This window comes from Osmerus mordax, chromosome 7, assembly GCF_038355195.1.
Source record: "Osmerus mordax isolate fOsmMor3 chromosome 7, fOsmMor3.pri, whole genome shotgun sequence".
Lineage (NCBI taxonomy): Eukaryota > Metazoa > Chordata > Actinopteri > Osmeriformes > Osmeridae > Osmerus > Osmerus mordax.
In genome coordinates, this window is record NC_090056.1 from 12,155,966 (window position 1) to 12,175,712 (window position 19,747).

The 19,747-nt window shown below is 41.4% G+C and overlaps 1 protein-coding gene across 1 annotated transcript in view; it reads left to right on the plus strand.

Annotated features, from left to right (window-relative positions):
- Positions 1-3,099: 3,099 nt before the first annotated feature.
- The window catches only part of LOC136945292 (metabotropic glutamate receptor 4-like), an 82,737-nt gene continuing 66,089 nt past the window's right edge, over positions 3,100-19,747 (plus strand). Inside the window, exon 1 of the mRNA XM_067239050.1 lies at positions 3,100-3,630. Within this exon, the coding sequence (XP_067095151.1) occupies positions 3,100-3,630 (531 nt within the window). The remainder of the gene's footprint in view (positions 3,631-19,747) is intronic.

Below are 19,747 nucleotides of genomic sequence, written 5' to 3' on the forward strand. Positions count from 1 at the left end.
ACTGCCTACTCCCTGCCGACAGCTGATGTTTATCTATTCTCCCCATCTGGGTCCTGGGACACAACATCTGGTACAGCAGCCACCTTGTGAGTCTTGTCTCAGGGGCTGACAGAGAAGGACAGTGGCTAGGTATGGCTCTCCAAGCTGGGTAAGGGAGAAACACAGAGAGACACAGACCACAGATTAATGGTCCTAACATCATCCATGAAAGAACAAAACAATCTAAATGCTCCTGATTCATTTAGGATGAGCAATATGCAAAGGGAGGTCATTTTTACATAAGACATAAGGAGCATTTTTCTGCCCTGTGGCCGTAAGGTTGTTTTGACTCGCTTGTCTGTCATTTCATGAGAGCATGTTCCGGCACTGAAGCACCTGATTTGTTGAGTGCTCCAATTTAATTACCTTTCTCACAACTTTATTATCTTCGTTATCTTAACGATGTGGAAGCAAAATGTTACTGCACAGTAAACATTTGGCTTGCCCTTTACTGAGTTAATGAATGGCCATTCTTTGATCGTTATCTCAGATAACAAACAGTTAAAAGAGAGTAAAGAGACAAACACATTCCTTGGTATTGATACAGTGTTCTGTTTCTGCGCCACCCAACTGCTGCATCGGCTGGCGCTGAAACACAGAGGACAAAGTATGTAACAGAGACTAATTTCTTTTTTTGTGCAGAATAGGGACCATTTTTCTTCCACACCCTTTTAGAGGATCTTCTCATGCAGTTGTGGGCCGAGTTCTTTACCAAGCCTCGGCATCTGTTTCACATCCTTCATCTCTCTTTCTCCTCTACAAAGGCTTGATCTATTGTAACCCCCCTCCCACACACACACACTCCTTCACTTTCAGCCCCTTACCCTGGATGAGTTTTTCCTTCAGCTTGTAGACTGTCATCCATTATGAATGTTGTGTTTTAGAAGGATGATCTTAGCTTGGCAATACAAATATCTTTTTTGGGGTTCCCAACAGAGATGGAAGAACCCAGCACAAAGCAGGCCACTACAGTCACTGAAGCAGGGCATCTTTATTATTTGATTTGATGGCCATAATAAAAGAAGCAAAAATGCACGTGTCTGCAGACTGCAGCATTGTCTATTATTCAGGAGGCATGGCAACATGGCAAGTCTCAGTGCATTTCTATTTTCCAACCGATTTCTTCAAAACTGCAACATGTAGCTGGAAACAGCAAAGCTTGAGGAAAGCAATACTGTATAAGCCAGAACACAGTGGTGATAACACACCACACATCAATGTTAACCACCGGATTAACAGTGCTGCTTTGTGAATTGCTTGGTTAACCTAAACATACATGACCAGTAAGTCTAATTTCCAAAGAGCCTCATCATCCTTTGTCATTGGCTGGGTCTTAACAAGTGGATAGACAACGGTCGATGTATGGGAATGCCTGTGAAGATGCAAAGAGGAGAACACTGAAAGGAGGATTGTCTATGCATGGGGCAGTCAATCGAGAAAGAGAGGAAGTTGGAAGCAAATAGAAAGAAACAGAGACAGGGGATAGAGAGAGAAAGGGAAAGAGAGAGTGAAGGAAATAGAGAGATAAGACAGAAAAAGAGAGGCAAAGTGATAGAGTAAGAGAGAAACGAAGGGAGAGAAAGAAAAGAGAGAGAGAGAGAGAGAGAGAGAGAGAGAGAGAGAGAGAGAGAGAGAGAGAGAGAGAGAGAGAGAGAGAGAGAGAGAGTCAGACTCAGCTGTTGACTTCTCCCACTGGGCACAGATCCACCACTCTATTAGTCTGGCACAGTGGAAGAAGAGAGCATGCTGTGTGGGACAACAGTCTTGCCAGCAGACACACACACACACACCTACACACACACACACACACACACACGCAGGCACACACACACAGGGACAAACAAAGGGACTCACAAATAGGTGACACAGTGACAAAGTGACAAAGTGCTAGTTTCAGGTGGTTGATGGGTAAGGAGACAAAAATTGAGTATGAGTAAACTATGGTAGTATATGTGTTAATACATCACAGAATGTATTATTCCTTTACCGGTTACTGTGAGTCGGTGCTATTAATTTAAGAAAGGATATTTCATAACCCAAGACATTTCGTAACCTTAAAACACTCTGGTTAGTTTCCACATGAAGAGCAGTGTGTGGTTGTGAAGCTGGCTACAGAAGTGTGCTGGGTAGCAGTGAATCAGTTATGCTCTGGGCATATAGGAATAATTCATAATAGTATTCTGAAAGCAACTGAAGCTCGGTGTGAAATAGAAAATGTATTTCTCCTTAGCAGTATTGGGTTTTGTGATTTATTTCTACTTGAATGTGTGGGATCAAATTCAGATGGAAGGAGTGACCCAACCAATGTTGATGTGACTCTGAATATATGCATGGAAACTGGAGAAACATGCCACTGCCTCTCATAAAGAGTATGAACGGCACATTTCCCATTCACTGACTTTAAAAGCTGTGTGTGGGAGTTAACGACAATTGAGATGAGCCAAGGTAATTGTTAAGAACCGTGCAGAGAAACTAATACGGAGCAAACCCCTTCAGAGCTGCACACACTGGGACAAATCTATTGTTGATCAGATTAATAAAACCCCATTTCATCTGAGGGCCTGTTTCTCACTCTAAAACAAAGACTCGCTGTCTCCGCTGTTTTCTGTTTGTCTCATCCTCTCCTTTTTATCTTTCAGGAGTGTTGAGGAGCCAACGGATGCCATGCAAGGCTGCTCGGGCTGACTCGGTCATTTCTGCCTGCTCCAGGGGTTGGAGAGAAGCTACACACAGTCCTCACGGCTGGGAGGGGGAGGAGAGGATTATTTCCCACCTTTGTTCTTCCTAATGCCTCCTGAGATGGCTCTCCACAGACCTTTGTCTGCCTCACACAACACTGTTTAGTAGCTGCACACCGTCTCCTCTCTCAACAACAACCAAGAAGAACAGATAGACATAGAGGGAAAACTAATTAGTATTACTGAAGTCAGAGCTGAGACAGAAGAGACTTCTGAGGACTTCTGTGCTCTAAAGACCATTGTGGTTAACCTTGAGAACAGTTTTTTTTTTTTTGGTTTTCAAAGGCATCAACTTACTTGAATGTGAGTTCAGCCTTCCACTATGACTCAAGGAAGTTGTGGGAATACATGGGCTGGTTCTCACAGAAGAGGGCCCTATTGGCGGCTGTTTCTGGTGTGCTGGATCATGGTGGCCTCAGCTGCCAAGCCCAAAATACCAGGGCACACACACCTCAACTCCATCCGCATAGATGGAGACATTTCTCTGGGTGGTCTGTTCCCAGTGCATGCCAGGGGCAACGAAGGCAAGGCCTGTGGGGAGCTGAAGAAGGAGAAAGGCATCCACAGACTGGAGGCCATGCTCTTTGCCTTGGATCGCATTAACAATGACCACGAGCTGCTACCCAACATCACCCTGGGAGCCCGAATCCTGGACACCTGCTCCAGAGACACCCATGCCCTGGAGCAGTCGCTCACCTTCGTCCAGGCTCTCATTGAGAAGGACGGGACAGACATCAAGTGTCTGAGTGGAGGACCACCCATCATCACCAAGCCTGAGAGGGTGGTGGGTGTTATTGGGGCATCTGCCAGCTCGGTGTCCATCATGGTGGCCAACATCCTGCGCCTCTTCAGGGTAAGAGCTTGCTGGTTGAAGGGCCCTGACTGTGTGGGCTGTGAGAGGAACTGAGTAGTGTGACTGAGATCAGGCCATTGCCTGAATCATTGATAAATCTACATAAAGGAAATAGGCATACATGTTATAAGTAGGCATTTTTCTACAAAATCTGTTGGAAAATATTGCTGTAAACATAGAAATGTCCATTCTGATTAATGCATCAAAGCTACATCTTAGATGTGTACTTTAAATTGAGTGTTTTATTGGTCTCAGATGGATTAGTCACAGTTAATTCACATGTATTTTTCACTGTCCTGAGAACAGAGGCTTGTCATTAGTTCAGAGCTTCTACCACTAATGACATTCATTTGCCAAGAGTCCTTAGCAAGGCTTTTCTCTAATTAATTCCAGGAAGCCATGCATATGAGCACTGGAGCTTGCACAGTAGTCATATCAAAGATAAAATGAGCATCTGCCCTATGCTCATTGAATGCAAACAAAATGTGCACATTTGCAAACAAAACATAAACAGAACCTGACAGAGCTTTCATGATGCCTGCCTGATGCTGTCAGCACACCAACAGGCAGATGGCAGGCACATGGACTGTTAAAACATGTATCTGGATAAGTATTTAATTAATGAAATTAGAGGCTGACTGAGAGAATTGATTACCTATTTTTATCTACCAATCAGTCTGGCCTTAACCAGTGGACCAGTGATTTCTGAAGTTGAAATATGAAAACTTATTTTAAATAATTGTATGATATGAAAATGTTGGCAAAATCTTTGAGAAAATGCATATTCGGTGACTGCAGGTTTTGTGTCAGAAACCAGATCAATGGCACTGTATGTATGTTCCTCTGAGCCAGTTATGACAATACATACTGTAGAGGGCATGTAGAGCATAAACTGGTGGCTTTAGACTGTACGATCAGGGTTCTTACCTCTCAGGTCACCTCAGTGGCCAAGTAATCTCCTCCTGCACAAAGCATTATATTTGCACTGTGTTTGAGCTGAATGAAAGCGTGCCTCATGCCACTGTGAAAGCTATCTACGCGCCACGGAAGCCGTGGCTACAGTGTTCTGATAAGTACATGTTTGAGATCAGTTTATATACCATTTGACTTTTACATGAAGATGTTCCCGGGGCTCAAACATCAACAAGGGCCGAAATGAATCCCTTAGTTGCTGTAGCAGGTAGTCCTCTGTGCCTGCTGTAAGGATGTAATTACTCCTGCCTCTGCCCTTCTCAAGCAGCAGGTTGGCGTGGCTGTGCTAGCTCACTTCTCCATCATTAGCCCCACATCAATCTCTCTGTAGAGCTCCTCTTCATTAGTGAAGGTGAAGTTACCACAGACACTTGTCTCCAACGACTTCAAGAGTCTGACCTGATGTCCTTCTTTATCATCTTAGTTGGTGGGGAAAGAACCTGCTCTTGGCTTGTGTCATGATGGAGATGTCATCAGAGTATCAGGGTAACCTTCAGAGATGGTTTTTCTGAACCAGTGCTATAGTAAATGTGCAGTCATGTAGTACAGGTGCAGAAAACCTGAGCCATGGGCTGGTCACCTGCTTGTTTTTAGGGAGCTGTCAGATTGAGTTAAAGACCCACAATCCCATTTTCATTTTCAACTCTTTTTGTTTACATCCGGTTACACAGTTCCTTCAGGTAATGACCCATTGTGTTTCAGGCCAGAGTTTGTGGTTAATAGACTGTTCTTTCTACTCCTTTCCGTATCCTCCTCACAAAGTCTTAGAGCGGCTAAGAGCAAAGTGTTTACTCAGCACTCAAGAGCAAGCAGGATTCCGTCCCTATGGTGCACCATGAATATTTTACCACAGCATTATGTAATGTCCGCCTGGGGAGGCAGGTTTGAAAGCACCCCCTCTACACCGCCTCCTAACTGGCCCATGCTCCAGCCCTGTGATGTTCTCATTGGTTCCATCTTTTTACTGCTACATAAGCAGGAGCAAAGTGCGCTATTGCTTGGAATAATTAGCAGCGGGCTGGTTGTGACACTACACACTGTGTTTGATTAGTCTTTCATAACAAGCTGGTTGTAATTAGAGCTCTGGGTTTTGATTGTGTCTTAGATGCATCCCTCCTCTCAGCTCCTCTCACTGGTTTGAGGAGCATTACTGCATTGTGTGTGGACAGGTATTGTGGAGAAGGTGGGCCACCCACTGTTTACTTGCTGAGACGATGCGTTTTCAGGCTAGAAAAGGGATGACTTGGCAGCCACAGCGATTCAGGTGCAGTCATCAAGCAACCATAGACAGCCTAAGTGTCTGACTAGGTCTGGTGTCTGTGGAGGAGGAAGGCTGGACTTGTACTGTACAGAGAGAAGGGAGGAGAGCAGAGGAGGAAAGGAGAAGAGATCTGAGAATAGACTGCAGTCAGCCACTGTGTGTAAAGGTATAGGGGGAGGGTTAACTAGCTGTCTGTTGGGCTGTCTGTGAAGCAGAGACCTCATAGCCTCCTATCTCCTCCCTCATTAGAGACAGAGGCCCTCAGGCACTCTACCTTCCTCTCCTCTCAGCATCTCAGCATGTTGAGAAAGCCAGTGCTTTCATTGCATTACCAGTGGAGCCATCGTTTATACGGAATGCATCAAAGCTTGAACAATAAATACGAATATTTTTAGAAATTCTTAAAGGATTGTTTCTGTCATATTTATGAACTAAACAGGGGAATGCTATCTTATTTAAATGCATATAGATATTGAAATTGTGTATTAAATACCCTTGGCTTGTTTATCTCCTCTAATCCTATATAAGCTTGAAGGGTTTTACTTCACCAGTGAGCATGATTACTAGTTGTTACACTCTCTGTAGATACAGTACCTCACAGGCTAGTGGCTCTCTTTATCACCCTCAGACAGCCCTCCTCCCAAGGTATGCCCTGTCACCTTCACGGATCCTCAGTTCTGGAGCTTGCTGGTAATTGAGGAGAGAGTCCTGGGCAGGAGAATTGATTCTGACTAAGTGGACTCCCATTCTGCACTAAGTGTAATTTGGTGCAGCCATACTACATCAGGTAATTCAAGCCACCCGTTCCCCTGCCCATCCAAGTACAATAAATCCCATGAAAGTCTCCCCTCGCCCTGTGACTTTCAAAGCAACACAAACAAGCAAAGAAAACCAAATAAACGCCTCAAAAAGCTTTCGCAACAGACAATTGTTTTCTTGTGTTCACAGCCCAGTGGTTTTTCTCTGGTTCTATCCCTGCCACTCAAACATACTTTTACAATCGGGTGTACTGAATCCATGCAGCTGTCTTTCTTCCTGTTCAGCGCTGCAGTCACCACCGCCACAGCTCTGACCACAGCGGAGCAGCTCCTTTAGTTCAGGATCAGTTCCGACTCAAGTCACTTAGCCAACCCTGGCCCCGGTGGTCAATTCCCAGTACAGGAGCGAGGGAAGGATGCCCAGAAACTGGCCTGTTATTCCTGCTCCTTCTCCCCTGCCTCAAGTGTGAGCAAATCCCTTTGCAGGAGGCTAAACCAGCAGCTGGTAATCACCCGGCTTGGTGTCAGAGGACCACGGTGTGGTGGTCTCCCTGTGTGCTCTGTACGCTGTGTGGAGACTATTTTATGGCATTTAATTAGTGTACCAATGTAGGTCTGGAGAGAGAATGCTACAGAGCATTATGGGAGAAAGCCTTTTCAAAAGGGCACGCTTTCATTAGGTGGGTCTGTCCTTTTTTATAGGAGCAAATCAGATTTTCCTTGACAACCTGGTTGAGCCCCTAACCACCTGGCCTGTTTATCTTCTATACAGAAGTCATATCCTTGAATTAAACAGCAGGCTATCTACAACTGTCAAAAACTTGTTTTAACCCTTTACTGACTTCCGTAATTTTCTCAGCATTTCTCAGCATTGTTTCTCAGCAACAAGATTATGCTAGCTAAAATAAAGTGCTCCATATTTTTTAAGACATTGTTACACACTGTATTTCATAACTTGTACGATCTCCATTTATTGTAACAAGATTCACATGACAATGTAGAAATAGAAAAATCCTTAGTCTGACATAATTTAAGGTCCTGCCTGTTTCTGTCTGGTGGCTGTCAACCGTGTAGTCCCAGTCTCCTAATCTTCGTGAGCTCAGGTGTTTCACTAGTACTCCCCAAATCTTTTCCTGAAAGCTTTTAAACAGTCACATCTCCTAAACAGAATCCAGGGAAAAAAGAGCGCAGTGATTGCACAGTTCCCATGAAAAGGCCTTGGGATTAGAGGCTTGCAGCTGTCTCCCCAGCACAATCTCCACGTCATACAAAGTAGTCTTAGCTGTCCTGCTGTCTGGAGTTGTGTAGTCTAAAAGTTCACAGAGATTTCTAGTCTCAGAATAGAGGAATGGTGGTGTCAGATAAAGCTGACTGCCCTTAAAGGGTGAAATGCATTTGAATGAATCAATAGAAGAATGACATAATTGATGCTGGGAGATAAATTGTAGGGAGTCAGGTGGCTGAGCGGTTAGGGAATCGGGCTAGTAATCAGAAGGTTGCCGGTTCAATTCTGGACGTGCAAAATGATGTTGTGTCCTTGGGCAAGGCACTTCATCCTACTTGGGGGAATGTCCCTGTACTTACTGTAAATCGCTCTGGATAAGAGCGTCTGCTAAATGACTAAATGTATATCAGACTAAATAAAGATACAAAGTGACATCAGAGTGACAATATCTTCTAAAATCGGTGGTGTAATGCTACTTAATTTATGTATGCATGTGTACAGCTTTCGACTATACGATGGAATGACCCAGAAGTAATCAAGTATTTCAGTACTGGATGTGGATATGCAATGTTAGTTTTGATTACACTATGTGCTGCAGATTTTCTGTCAGCCCTGAGCCAACCCATATCCTCTGCCCACCCTCTAGCATTGACAGAGAGATGGCCTCCTGAAGGTCAAGATGTTTGGACATCTTCCAGCCCACAAGCAAACTAAGCAGCATAATAGCTCCCTTGATGAGTCACGCATGCATTGCACAAAGGAATTCTCACTATGGGTTTTCCTCTGAGGGAGTCACGATTCTCCATCAGTCCGCATTGATGCAAAAAAACAAATTTGGTGCCCTCAAAATATTTTCTTCTCATGATGGATTTCTTTTAATGCAAACTTGAACACAGCTCATACAAATGCAATTATCACAGACAGGTATGTGGTATTGCTGAAATGTTAGACTTTACCTCACATTGCAGCTAAAAATATGGTTTTGGACAGACACAAATAAGATGTGCACATTTGTACACTTGCACATTACCAGCAGAAAGAGGAGGATCAATTCTCATTTACTGGCTAATTATATTCTGCATACCTCACTTTCTCTGTAAAACAAAAGAAGGCCATTAGAAATCCTCTCACAGAGCAGAGACCTGAGCCTGGCTCTCACTTCCATCACTGTCTCCCCCTGAAACCTAACAATCATTAAACAATCAAGCTTTGAAGACCCCCTCACATACAAACACACACCTCTTAGATTGAACTCCTTTTTGGTTATTGACCCTGAGGCTCTAGGCTATGGTGACAGCATACTTTGTTTCCTGTTTCACCCTGCCCTCCCCCCTTCCCTCTTTGGTTGAAAGCTTATGTTTAAAGTTACTGGAAAGCTGGACCATAGTGTTATTGATTTCAGAAGGTTGAAACGATGACAGTTAAATTGAGATAAATACACCAACATGCTGTTTTTGGAAAACAGACCACATTTTTAAGAATATTGGGAAAGTCTCCAGTGTCACTGTGTCCACACTGTTCCTGTCACCAAACTAGAACATCACTCAGTTAAGAATGCTCAGTGTTCAATACTCAAGATTAACACAATTAAATGGGGAACAACAACAGCAGTAAAAATGTATTTAAAGCACAATAAACAAACTCAACCAGTAAATCATGAAGATACCCCCACCCACTTGAAAATGTGGAATCCCATTCTTGATTGTGCTTTTTAAATGTTTGACCCTGAACATGATGACCCTTGGCTTTTTTGACAGCGAGAGGATAATTACCACTGCTCATATCTAGAATAAAGATGCTAAATCATACTTGGATGCTTTTGGGTCATGCGTTAAATCTTTTTGTTGGGAAAACACATTTTGTGGTTTGTATTAACACTTTGTTGGTTGTCCTGGGGTGGTTTATTTCATTTAGAAACCACCCTTCCTTGTTCATATGACAGAGAATCATCTGAAAGTCAAGTAATAAAGGGGTATAATATTTTTATGTGGGTACCAATTAAATGCATTTGCAGTCAGATTGGTTATGTACAGGTTGACACACTCCGGGATGGCCAGGAGACCGGTATGGTCTCTGAATACACCTGGTCCCATAATAATGGAGTCCACTTCAGGTTAACACCATTCCCTGCGGGGACTTTTCACCTGTGAGATGGTCAATTTTCTTTTTTCTTTTCCTCTGCTACTGGAGCCCGGAGATTCTTTTAGTCTCTGGCCCTCTGCAGGAGTCTTGGAGAGGTCTTCCCAGGCAGGTGGAGCAGGCTGGATGTGTCATCCCAGGAGATTTGAGGTCATCTACAAGGACACTGCAGATCCTTAGCTTTAGTGATTTAATATTTCAGGCTGATGTGGGGCCTGGAGGTCTGGTCCCCTCTGGCCAACGTTGCTCTTCTCTCCTCTGACCAAAGCCCACCTGTCCTCAGACTCACTCCCACAGACAGCGTCCCTGACACGAGGGTCTGTTACTTGTAAATCACTGCAACCGGTTCAACTATTTTTTTTTTCCGTTATAAGATTTCCAAAAAGTTTCCAGGTGTTGTTTTGGAACACTTCCTCTCTTTAGTTTGACCCAAGGTTTACAATCCAATGCAGTTTAATTTAATGATAGAAAAATATACAGCATAGTAGATAAATGTTTTTTCCGACCTCTAATTGTGGCTTGGCTATTAATGCAATGCCAAACATTGTGTAGAGAGAAGATCGCAAATGGAGGATATCTCAAAGAGAGATTGATTCAAAATTGATCCAGATTCAAAGTCATACCAAGGCATTATTCAGTGCCTATCCAAAAATGCAAGAAGTAAAATCTGAACGTAAACAAGTTATATTTTTCCACTTTGACAAATTGCTACTATGGTCTGCCACCTGTGTTAAACTTCCTCATAATCTCTGTGAGATTAGTCCTGCTTGATTTGTTTTGTAAGAGGATTTCTACATTTACAACTTGATGAAGTACATCAAATAACTCTCATCGGCATTATCAGATTTATCTGAATTGCAAGGTATGTGATAATAAAAATCAGTTTTAATGTACCTGATTTTTCTAACAAATAGTAAGTACCGTAGATATTAATGAAAACACATAATACACCAAAACTAAAATACTTTAGTCTTTGTTGCACTGCTCTTTCAGAAGAAGGTGGCATTTGAAGAGGCCATTCAAAGACATCTGAGAGCTAGAATTGTACAACATCTGGTCATGCAAGAGCCTCTTTGATGTGATCCAAAGTAGCATATAATGTTTTTTTTATGTTGCAGAGACAGAGAGCTGTAATCACTCTTTGTATTATTCAGTTTGTCTGAACTTTTGAAGGTGTAAGTCAAATGACTGACAATAGTGTCTGCAGAGGAGAGAGCAACTAAACTTTCAAGAGGGCAAAAGTGCATGTCATAATTCACAATGGACATCTTTTGAAAAGCAGATTGGAGAGCTCTTTACAATGTGATGATATTGGCACTGAGACATGCTTATTGTGGGTCCTTACTTTCTGGCTTGATTTTAGTTGTCAATCACATCAGATAACATTGCATTAATGTTTAAGAAAGGTTTAGAGGCAAGCAGAGCCACAACTGATGATCAGTCAGATGTTCTCTTTTCCCACAGGTCATCCTATACCCTAGCTCATTGTATATTCAGAACGTTGTTTAGAATAGTTTATAAATGAATATTTTATTATTTGTAAAAGTAGTTCAGTGTACATAAAGCTTAAAACAGGATGATTTTTCTTTGTGCCACTAAAGGTCAGGTGATTGAAAATCAACCCTCACTCAGCAATGCTTTTTAATCTCTTGTGGAAAATACATATTTATCAAATAAACTTTGAATTTTTCATGTTGAAGTTATGAAATATTCCCTCCATTTACTTTTCATGGTAGAACTCTCATTAATAGACGTGTTTTTGTTCTAGGAACACTGAGTTAGTCCAGAGGCTGTCACACGTTGCCTTACAAATCTCCGATGTCCTTAGCACGAGAGAGACCATAGTCTCTCTGCTCTCTCAGTTGACTGTTTCCAAGCACAATGTCACACTGAGACAACTTTTTAGTCGACTTGGTTCATCCACTATGACTATAGCTGTGCATTCTTTCCAATCAGAGGCATGTTAAGCTATGGCCTTTGTAAATAACCAGACAGGAATAAGACCATGCTTCACATCCAATGGATGTGAATTCAGAAAAACTGCATCCCCTAACAAGACAGATCTTAACAGCCACTCACTTGTCTCCTATTTGAGAACATACGTCTGGTGTTCCTCTAAAAACCAATTACAGCTGCGGCGTGCTGGTATAAGGGGCACAAGCATCGACTCACTGAATACATTACCTGCCTGTGTACTCTTCTCACAGTTAATCAATTACTGAGTCTAAATGGAGGCATCAGATCCTGACACTGACGCCTTCCATGGGGCTGGCAGCCAGAGGCAAACACAAACATGAGTGTGTGCTCCATATCATTGGCTGAGCACACTCACATCCTCTGCACCTTCATTGATTCTCACACTTAAGCCTAAGAAAATGAATATCAGACCAAAACCTGTTCTACACTGCATCTAAGGAAGTAGTGAAAAATTTGAAAACAAGCAAGTTTGAGGGCAAGGTCAATGCAGACTCCTCATACAAAGCTCATTGAATTTTTTCAGTTGGAATTTAATCGCCAAACAATAAGATATGAGTGATTGATTTCTGTAACTATGTCAGTTTTTTAGTCAATTATCAGTAAAAACACAAGATATTGATGCAAAAACTAATGTCTTAATTTGACTGAGAAATGAAACGCAGTAGCTCCCTCTTCATAGGGAGGTGGTAATGTTATAAGACACATGTCAGTACTCCAACCAAAATGCAGCTAATTTAGGTGGTCTTGGATACAGTGAAAGTAATATTGAATGATTTAGAATTGGCTGTGGACAGTTGTGGTTTGGTTACATGGTCTTAGATGGATTTGCATGTATGTCATCAGTAAGGTAATGTCATCATTTTAGGATTTCCTATGTTACTGTAATAGGAAGGGACAAATGTACATAGGAAATAAACCTGAAAGACAAGATTTGACAAGATCTGGAATCTGACAAGATGTGGTTATCAATTGTTTTGATGTTACAGACACTCACTTTTTTGACTATATAAAAAAGTTCAATGCTATTAGTTTCATTTTGCTTACAGACAGATTCTGAACTTGAGAGATCTGCACAGGTAAAAAAAAAGCTGCTTTGCTTAGACATTGAGAAGTGGGCTGTCTGTGTGCATCAGTCTCAAGAAACATAAGGGAAAGCTAGACAGAAACACAGAGCCAAACTGTCTGCATGGCTTAGAGATGTTAGGTAGCTCAGTGTAATTCTGAGTGAGAGACTACGGGTTTTCACGACTCTGACGACTCGCTCTCAACTAGAACACATTTCAATGTGCTACAGGTGCTTTTTACTTATGGAAGCAAATCGTGACCAAAATTCTAATTCAAATGCATTTGAAGAAATGCTTTTTCATTTTAAGAATGTGTATGCATCATTTGACTCATAAATGAAATTAGTAATCAATCATCCTATTTGCATTTTAATTTTCTTCTTCCAAGAGTGCTCAATCTTTCACTTAATTAAAATGAAAAATAAATAGACATTTGAGATTTAATTTTCAAAACATGCCCCAGCAAATAAATACCAAAATTCAATTTGAAATGTAAAATTTGAAAATTTAAATGCATTTGCAGAAATGCTTTTTCATTTTAAGAATGTGGCTACATTATTTGACTCATAAATGAAATTAGTAATCAATCCTCCTATTTGCATTTTTTTCTTCAAGACTGCACATTTTATGCCATAATCAAAAAGAAAACAGAGCGGACATTGCTTTTTCATTTTTGTGTTCTGCCCGCAAAGAACTGCCCATAATTCGAAAACGAAAATGCATTCTGACCGGCGCAGCAGAGTGACGTCAGTAACCGTCAGTGCTGACCGAGCTACCCATCTTGTTCGGTAGGGGGCGGTGTGCACATCTGCATTGCATTACATTGCAAATGTGCCGGGAAATTGATTGAATTGCCGGATCTTTAGAGGACGCATCACAGACTGAGCAACTTGATGTCAAACAATGACTAAAACAGTGGCAGAGCTATTAATGTGTAAATCTGTGACGGCAGAGTATGCAGCCAAGCTCTCTATGACTTGTTATACTCAGACACGGGCATCAAAAACCAGGAAATTCAATAAATGTCCCGGCACATTTGCAATGTAATGCAATGCAGATGTGCACACCGCCCCCTACCGAACAAGATGGGTAGCTCGGTCAGCAGGGACCTGAAGAAGAGCGGCTACTGACGTCACTCTGCTGCGCCGGTCAGAATGCATTTTCGTTTTCGAATTATGGGCAGTTCTTTGCGGGCAGAACACAAAAACGAAAAAGCAATGTCCGCTCTTTTCTTTTTGATTATGGCATAAAATGTGCAGTCTTGAAGAAGAAAATGCAAATAGTATGATTGATTACTAATTTAATTTATGAGTCAAATAATGAAGCCACATTCTTAAAATGAAAAAGCATTTCTGCAAATGCATTTTAATTTTCAAATTTTACATTTCAAATTGAATTTTGGTATCTATTTGCTGGGGCATGTTTTGAAAATTAAATCTCAAATGTCTATTTCTTTTTCATTTTAATTAAGTGAAAGATTGAGCACTCTTGAAGAAGAAAATTAAAATGCAAATAGGAAGATTGATTACTAATTTCATTTATGAGTCAAATAATGCATACACATTCTTAAAATAAAAAACAATTTCTGCAAATGCATTTGAATTTGAATTTTGGTCACGATTTGCTTCCATATTTACTAGCCTACTTTCGCTTTTCTGCAAGAAAAAGCTTCCAGGCTGCCGGAGCTTGTCCCGTGTTTACAAGCGACAGGAAGCAGCCGCTCTTTCTGGTTGCTCTCTCCGTTCTCCTCCTCTCCGCTGTAAGAATAAAATATTTAACTATTTGCTATTATGGGATTGAGCAGATTGACTTTGCATTATTTTGATGAGGCCCAGTATAGGTACTGTGGAATTCATAGTCCCTTGGTCTGAGCATAGCAACAGATAACTAAATGGTGGTAGTCCCGGAAGTGTTTAAAGGCCACCAAAGGTGGATTTAAATCTTTCAGTGAATATAGTGGACAGCTCAAACTTCTAGGAGACAGATTATCCTAAATTTCTATTGGACTGGACTTAAACAATCTTTAAAAAAAATCGAAATAACAAAAGTTGGGCTATTCTTCCATTTTAGGGAAATGTAAGTACTTTTGTCAGATATTGATATCTATGCTTTCTATATACAAATGTCACTGGCTAAGTGGTCAAAATCAAAACAACCACATCATACTCTGGTTTTCTTCATACAAATTTGACCATCCAATACCAATGATTCCAAACACATCTGGTTGGGTGCAGCCAAAGAACACAGATCAATAGTGCTGTCAGAAGCTTTTAAAGCAGGGCGGATGAATGGTCTGTAGAGTGGATTGAATTATTTAATGTTGCTTTGCATTTGTCAGTCTCATTTTGCTCTGACCATATTGTACTCAATGGGATTCAATAGGATGGTGCTGTGGCTAGAACAGACCAGAATGGACAGGCCTCGTTACTGAATGTTTTAACCAAACCTTTAGCTCACAAATTACATAGCAAGTCAGCAAGTCCACAGAAGATGGTTTGCATTCATTCCCTACATAAATGGTCCCGTGAACGTCATCCATTTTCTGCCTCAATAAAATGCTTTAGTAAAACCAACAGGCTTGGCAAAATGAGGATAAGAAATGCTTTTCTTTGAATCTCATATCAAATTAATGCATTGACAAATGAGAAATTAATGGTTACGGTAAACGCTGGGCTTAGAAAACATGATGCACAATAAGTGTAAACTGAAGGTTAAATGTGATCATGAGAAACAAAAGGCTGTTTATAGGGCTGTTGTTAGGAAACAGGACAACTTGAAAAAAAAAAGAGTTATTAGCATCAAACATCACAAATTGCAACTAAGCAGTCTAATAGCACTTTAATTTTCTGTTGGATCAAGGAGAATGCCTGACAGTAAGGAAACAGAACCACCCCGGAGCCTACTGGCTAAGGACATACCAAGCCACATCAAGTGATGCCTCCATTACAGTAACCTAGATACTATCAGTGGCAAAATGACATAAAATGGGGCTTACATGGTGTTTTAAATATATCAGTGTAAAGTCAAATGTACATATATGCCAAATCTTCCAGAATGATAAATACAAATACAGGAAGTGGGTTCAGAAGCCCTCTAGTTGGTAACGATTTACTGCTGCCACATGCAAACTTGCTCCTTGTGCATATATAATTACCCCTGGGTGAAACAATCGTCAGCCATTCAGCAATGAGATGTTATTGAGCATAGAAAATGAAGATAGGCCTCCTTAACAATAGCAAGTATCTCTGTCTTTTCCCTTAGCCATTACCAGACATCAGGCATAGTGTCATACAAACACAAGCTCCCACAACATCAACTGCACACCACTCATGATCGCTTCCTCCACTGTGGAAAATCACTGAATTCCCATGAGTCGATACACTGCAGACTGATGTGGAATGGAGCAAATTAATAGGCTTTCTCACCCAATGTGACGTGTTTTCTGCACAACAGAATAACCGTACATATCAGAGAGCATGCTTTTTTGACCTCAAATCACAAGTGTGAAAATGTGAGAGAAAAGAACTCTGAAGTCCTCACTTTTTCTTGGGTCAATAAAAAAATCTAAGAACCATGTGGCATTGTGTTCCCTAGTTGGATGATTGTGGCTTCATATATATGCTGATGCTCAGTAGGCACACTTTAAGATTCAGTCTGATGGTTTTGATGCATGATCATTTAAACATTTCATAATGAACTACAGTATGTCCAGCATAATACAGTTGATGATAATACATGGCCAGGTAAGAAATTCACTCAGTCTTTTCTCTGACACCTGTTTCCATTCATTGCACAGATGAGACAGGAACAATGTGTCCAAACTATTAATGGCTCCTCTTTATGGTGATCAGTGATACACTGTGATTCAAAGTGAAAATATTAATTCCTGGGGTGTGTATGGAGTGTTTTTTGTGAGAACGGACTAGGTACTAGGGTTACAGCCTGTGTGAATTCCAATAATGGATTTAAAAACACCCCCTCCTCTAGTGTTTTCATGTCGACTGTGAAAGGTCTTCAATAACCAATGCTGAGAGGAACTGAATGTAATTTGGGTCTTACATTCTGTCTCTTATAGCCTAGAATAACTTTAAAATGTCCCTACTTGCCATCCTTCATTTTCAGACACTACTCAGTGGTAGTCATGATCAATTTCCACTTTTTTGACTGTCAGTAATGGCTTCTGACCAATTATAATGTGGGATTATAATTAGCATCTTTATTCAATGGGGAGCTTCTGAAATCTTTGTGCAATGAATGAACCTTAGATGGATAATCTTAGTGAGAGTGCAAGGGGAAAATAAACCGACTTAGATAGGAAGATAAATATATAGATATAGTGCCATTGAGAGAGAAAGAACAAGAGAGATTGAGCAAATAAAACACAATATAATTTACAAAAATCTCCATCAGTCTTCAGTAGTTTGTATGCCACTTAAACAAAATGAACAAAATTGCATACCAAGAAAAAAGTTGCATATAGCTGACTGCTCTCTCCCCACTTCCTCTCACATGGTGAAATAATGGCATGGAAACATTAATGTGGGCAGAGTCTTAAGGCTTTGTTTCTGTTTGTGTTTATCAGGCGCCTACAGATCCCTTGCAGTGTAGGCGTCTGGGGTAATGGATTAGAGGGCTGGTGTCAGTGATATCAAGCCTGAGAAATAACTGCATATTCCACTGCTCCCTTTGTCCCTGTGCATTTCACACGTTGGTTAGAGTGCAGCTGATACGCCCATTGGCACTGTGGTAGAGTGAAAGGTTGGTGTTGGGCTCAACGAATAAATGAACCTCGGAGTGTAAAAGGAGGGTGAAGTCAGACAGCCTTAGTATGGGGTTGGAAGAATAGCTGGCAAGGTGATGTGAGATGTTCCGAGACCAAGTCAACATAAAGCAAATTGTGTGCGAGCTCTTCATGTTAGATGTACTGTATCTAAGTTTATGAGGAGGACTAACTTGTTTTATACATTGGTTTATACCTTGATGTTATGTGTTATCTGTGTAAGTATTGTGATGTTTGATTTTTGGGATGGCTGGGAAGTACTAACTGGCTGGATATATGCACCCTGGAGATTCATCTATCTGGTCCCTGGTTCTGAATACAGGCCAGCTTCTGAGAATCCATCAGACATCACCAGGCTTCTCATCTCTAGGGATCTTAGACAGTGTAGTGTTTCTTAAATGAATTTGGCCTACTTTACCTGGCCTTCTATTTGCAGCCACTCCACAGTCCATTTCCCATAATTTGTTCCTGCCTTTCCAGGGTACTTCTGGAGAAGTCATGCTTTTAAAGCTGATGCTTGGCCTCCTGGATCATACAGAAAATGGACAAGAAGGACAACTTTTGAGAAGCATTGGCTAGAGAGTGATCTCCATACCCTTGCCTTCTCATGGAGGTCTCTTCTGCTCCCTGTGTCCATGTTCGATGCCTGTCGGAGATTTAAAAAAAAAACAGTGGTGCTCCCACTCTTCATAAATATTGACCTGCATGAATGCAGAGGTGTGGGATGTGGTGAGGGGCTAAGGAATAGCCAGGATTCTCACGCACTGGGAGGCTGTGGCAAGCTCTCTCAGCCCTCCCCGGGTGCGTGTCTGGAGTGGGAAGTTGTGCCCCCTTCCCTAAGTGTATGCCATTATCTGATCATGTGTCAGGGTAAACAGATGTGAAAGCATCCAGGAGAGGAGCTCACAGTTCCTCTAGTCTCCACCCGTCCTACATGGTATTCTTTGCCTGCTCTAGAACACAACAAGCCATATGCCTTCCTGCGTCTCCCTTCTCGTGTCATTGGCTGATCGTAATCACATCATGAGTCATCTGTAGCCATGCTCGTCTTACCATTTTTACATAAACAGTGGTAGCTTGCTGTGTTTGCAGACCAGGATAAAAAAAAAAATACTACCGCACCCAATACAATGACCATGGTTACTGTAGGGGGTTAAATATTGGCCAAACAACCAAAACGAATTCCCCTATGGTTTAAAGGAAGATGGGAAACTGAACAGTGTATTAGCATGAACCAAATAATGCCAATACAAATAGAATTCCAGGTATTTGACTCTATGGGTTAAATCAGAGCAAGAATGGTCAAAGTACGGTTAAATGAAATACGCATTTAATAACATTGCAAATGAATGAAATCAATTTCAAGGCAAACATTTTACAATATGAAAGCTTTAAATCTTACCCACTCTACCATGATCATTGTAAATCAGAGAGAAAGCAAGAGGTGAGCAAGGAGTAGGACAAGGGAGAACTGAGGTAGAAGGTCTCAGGAGATGAAGAATCCACAGAACAATGCATTACAATTCCCTTTATACACAAGACCAACCAATCAGACCAAATATTGAATGGGGTGTGAGGGCCATCAAGTTGACACCATCCAGAAACTCCAGACTTTAGCATATGAGAGGTGGGGGCAGGTTTGACACCCAGCCTTACATTACTGGTATACCATATTTTATGTTCAAGTAGGATATAAGCATACCAATACCATGCACAGGCTTGTAATCTGTCTTTCATTAATTTCCAGTCGATCAGCACATACATGTTGTTGAATAAGCAGAGGCGGGTAGCCATATTTGATAGCAGCACATAAACATTGTTATCTTAACACCCCCGCACTCATTATTGAGCCACAGAGGGGATTTTTCTCATTTATTCCATGTCTTAAGCTTTAGATAACCCAATCAGCTCCTGCCTGTCAGTAAATGCTGCTTTAGAGGC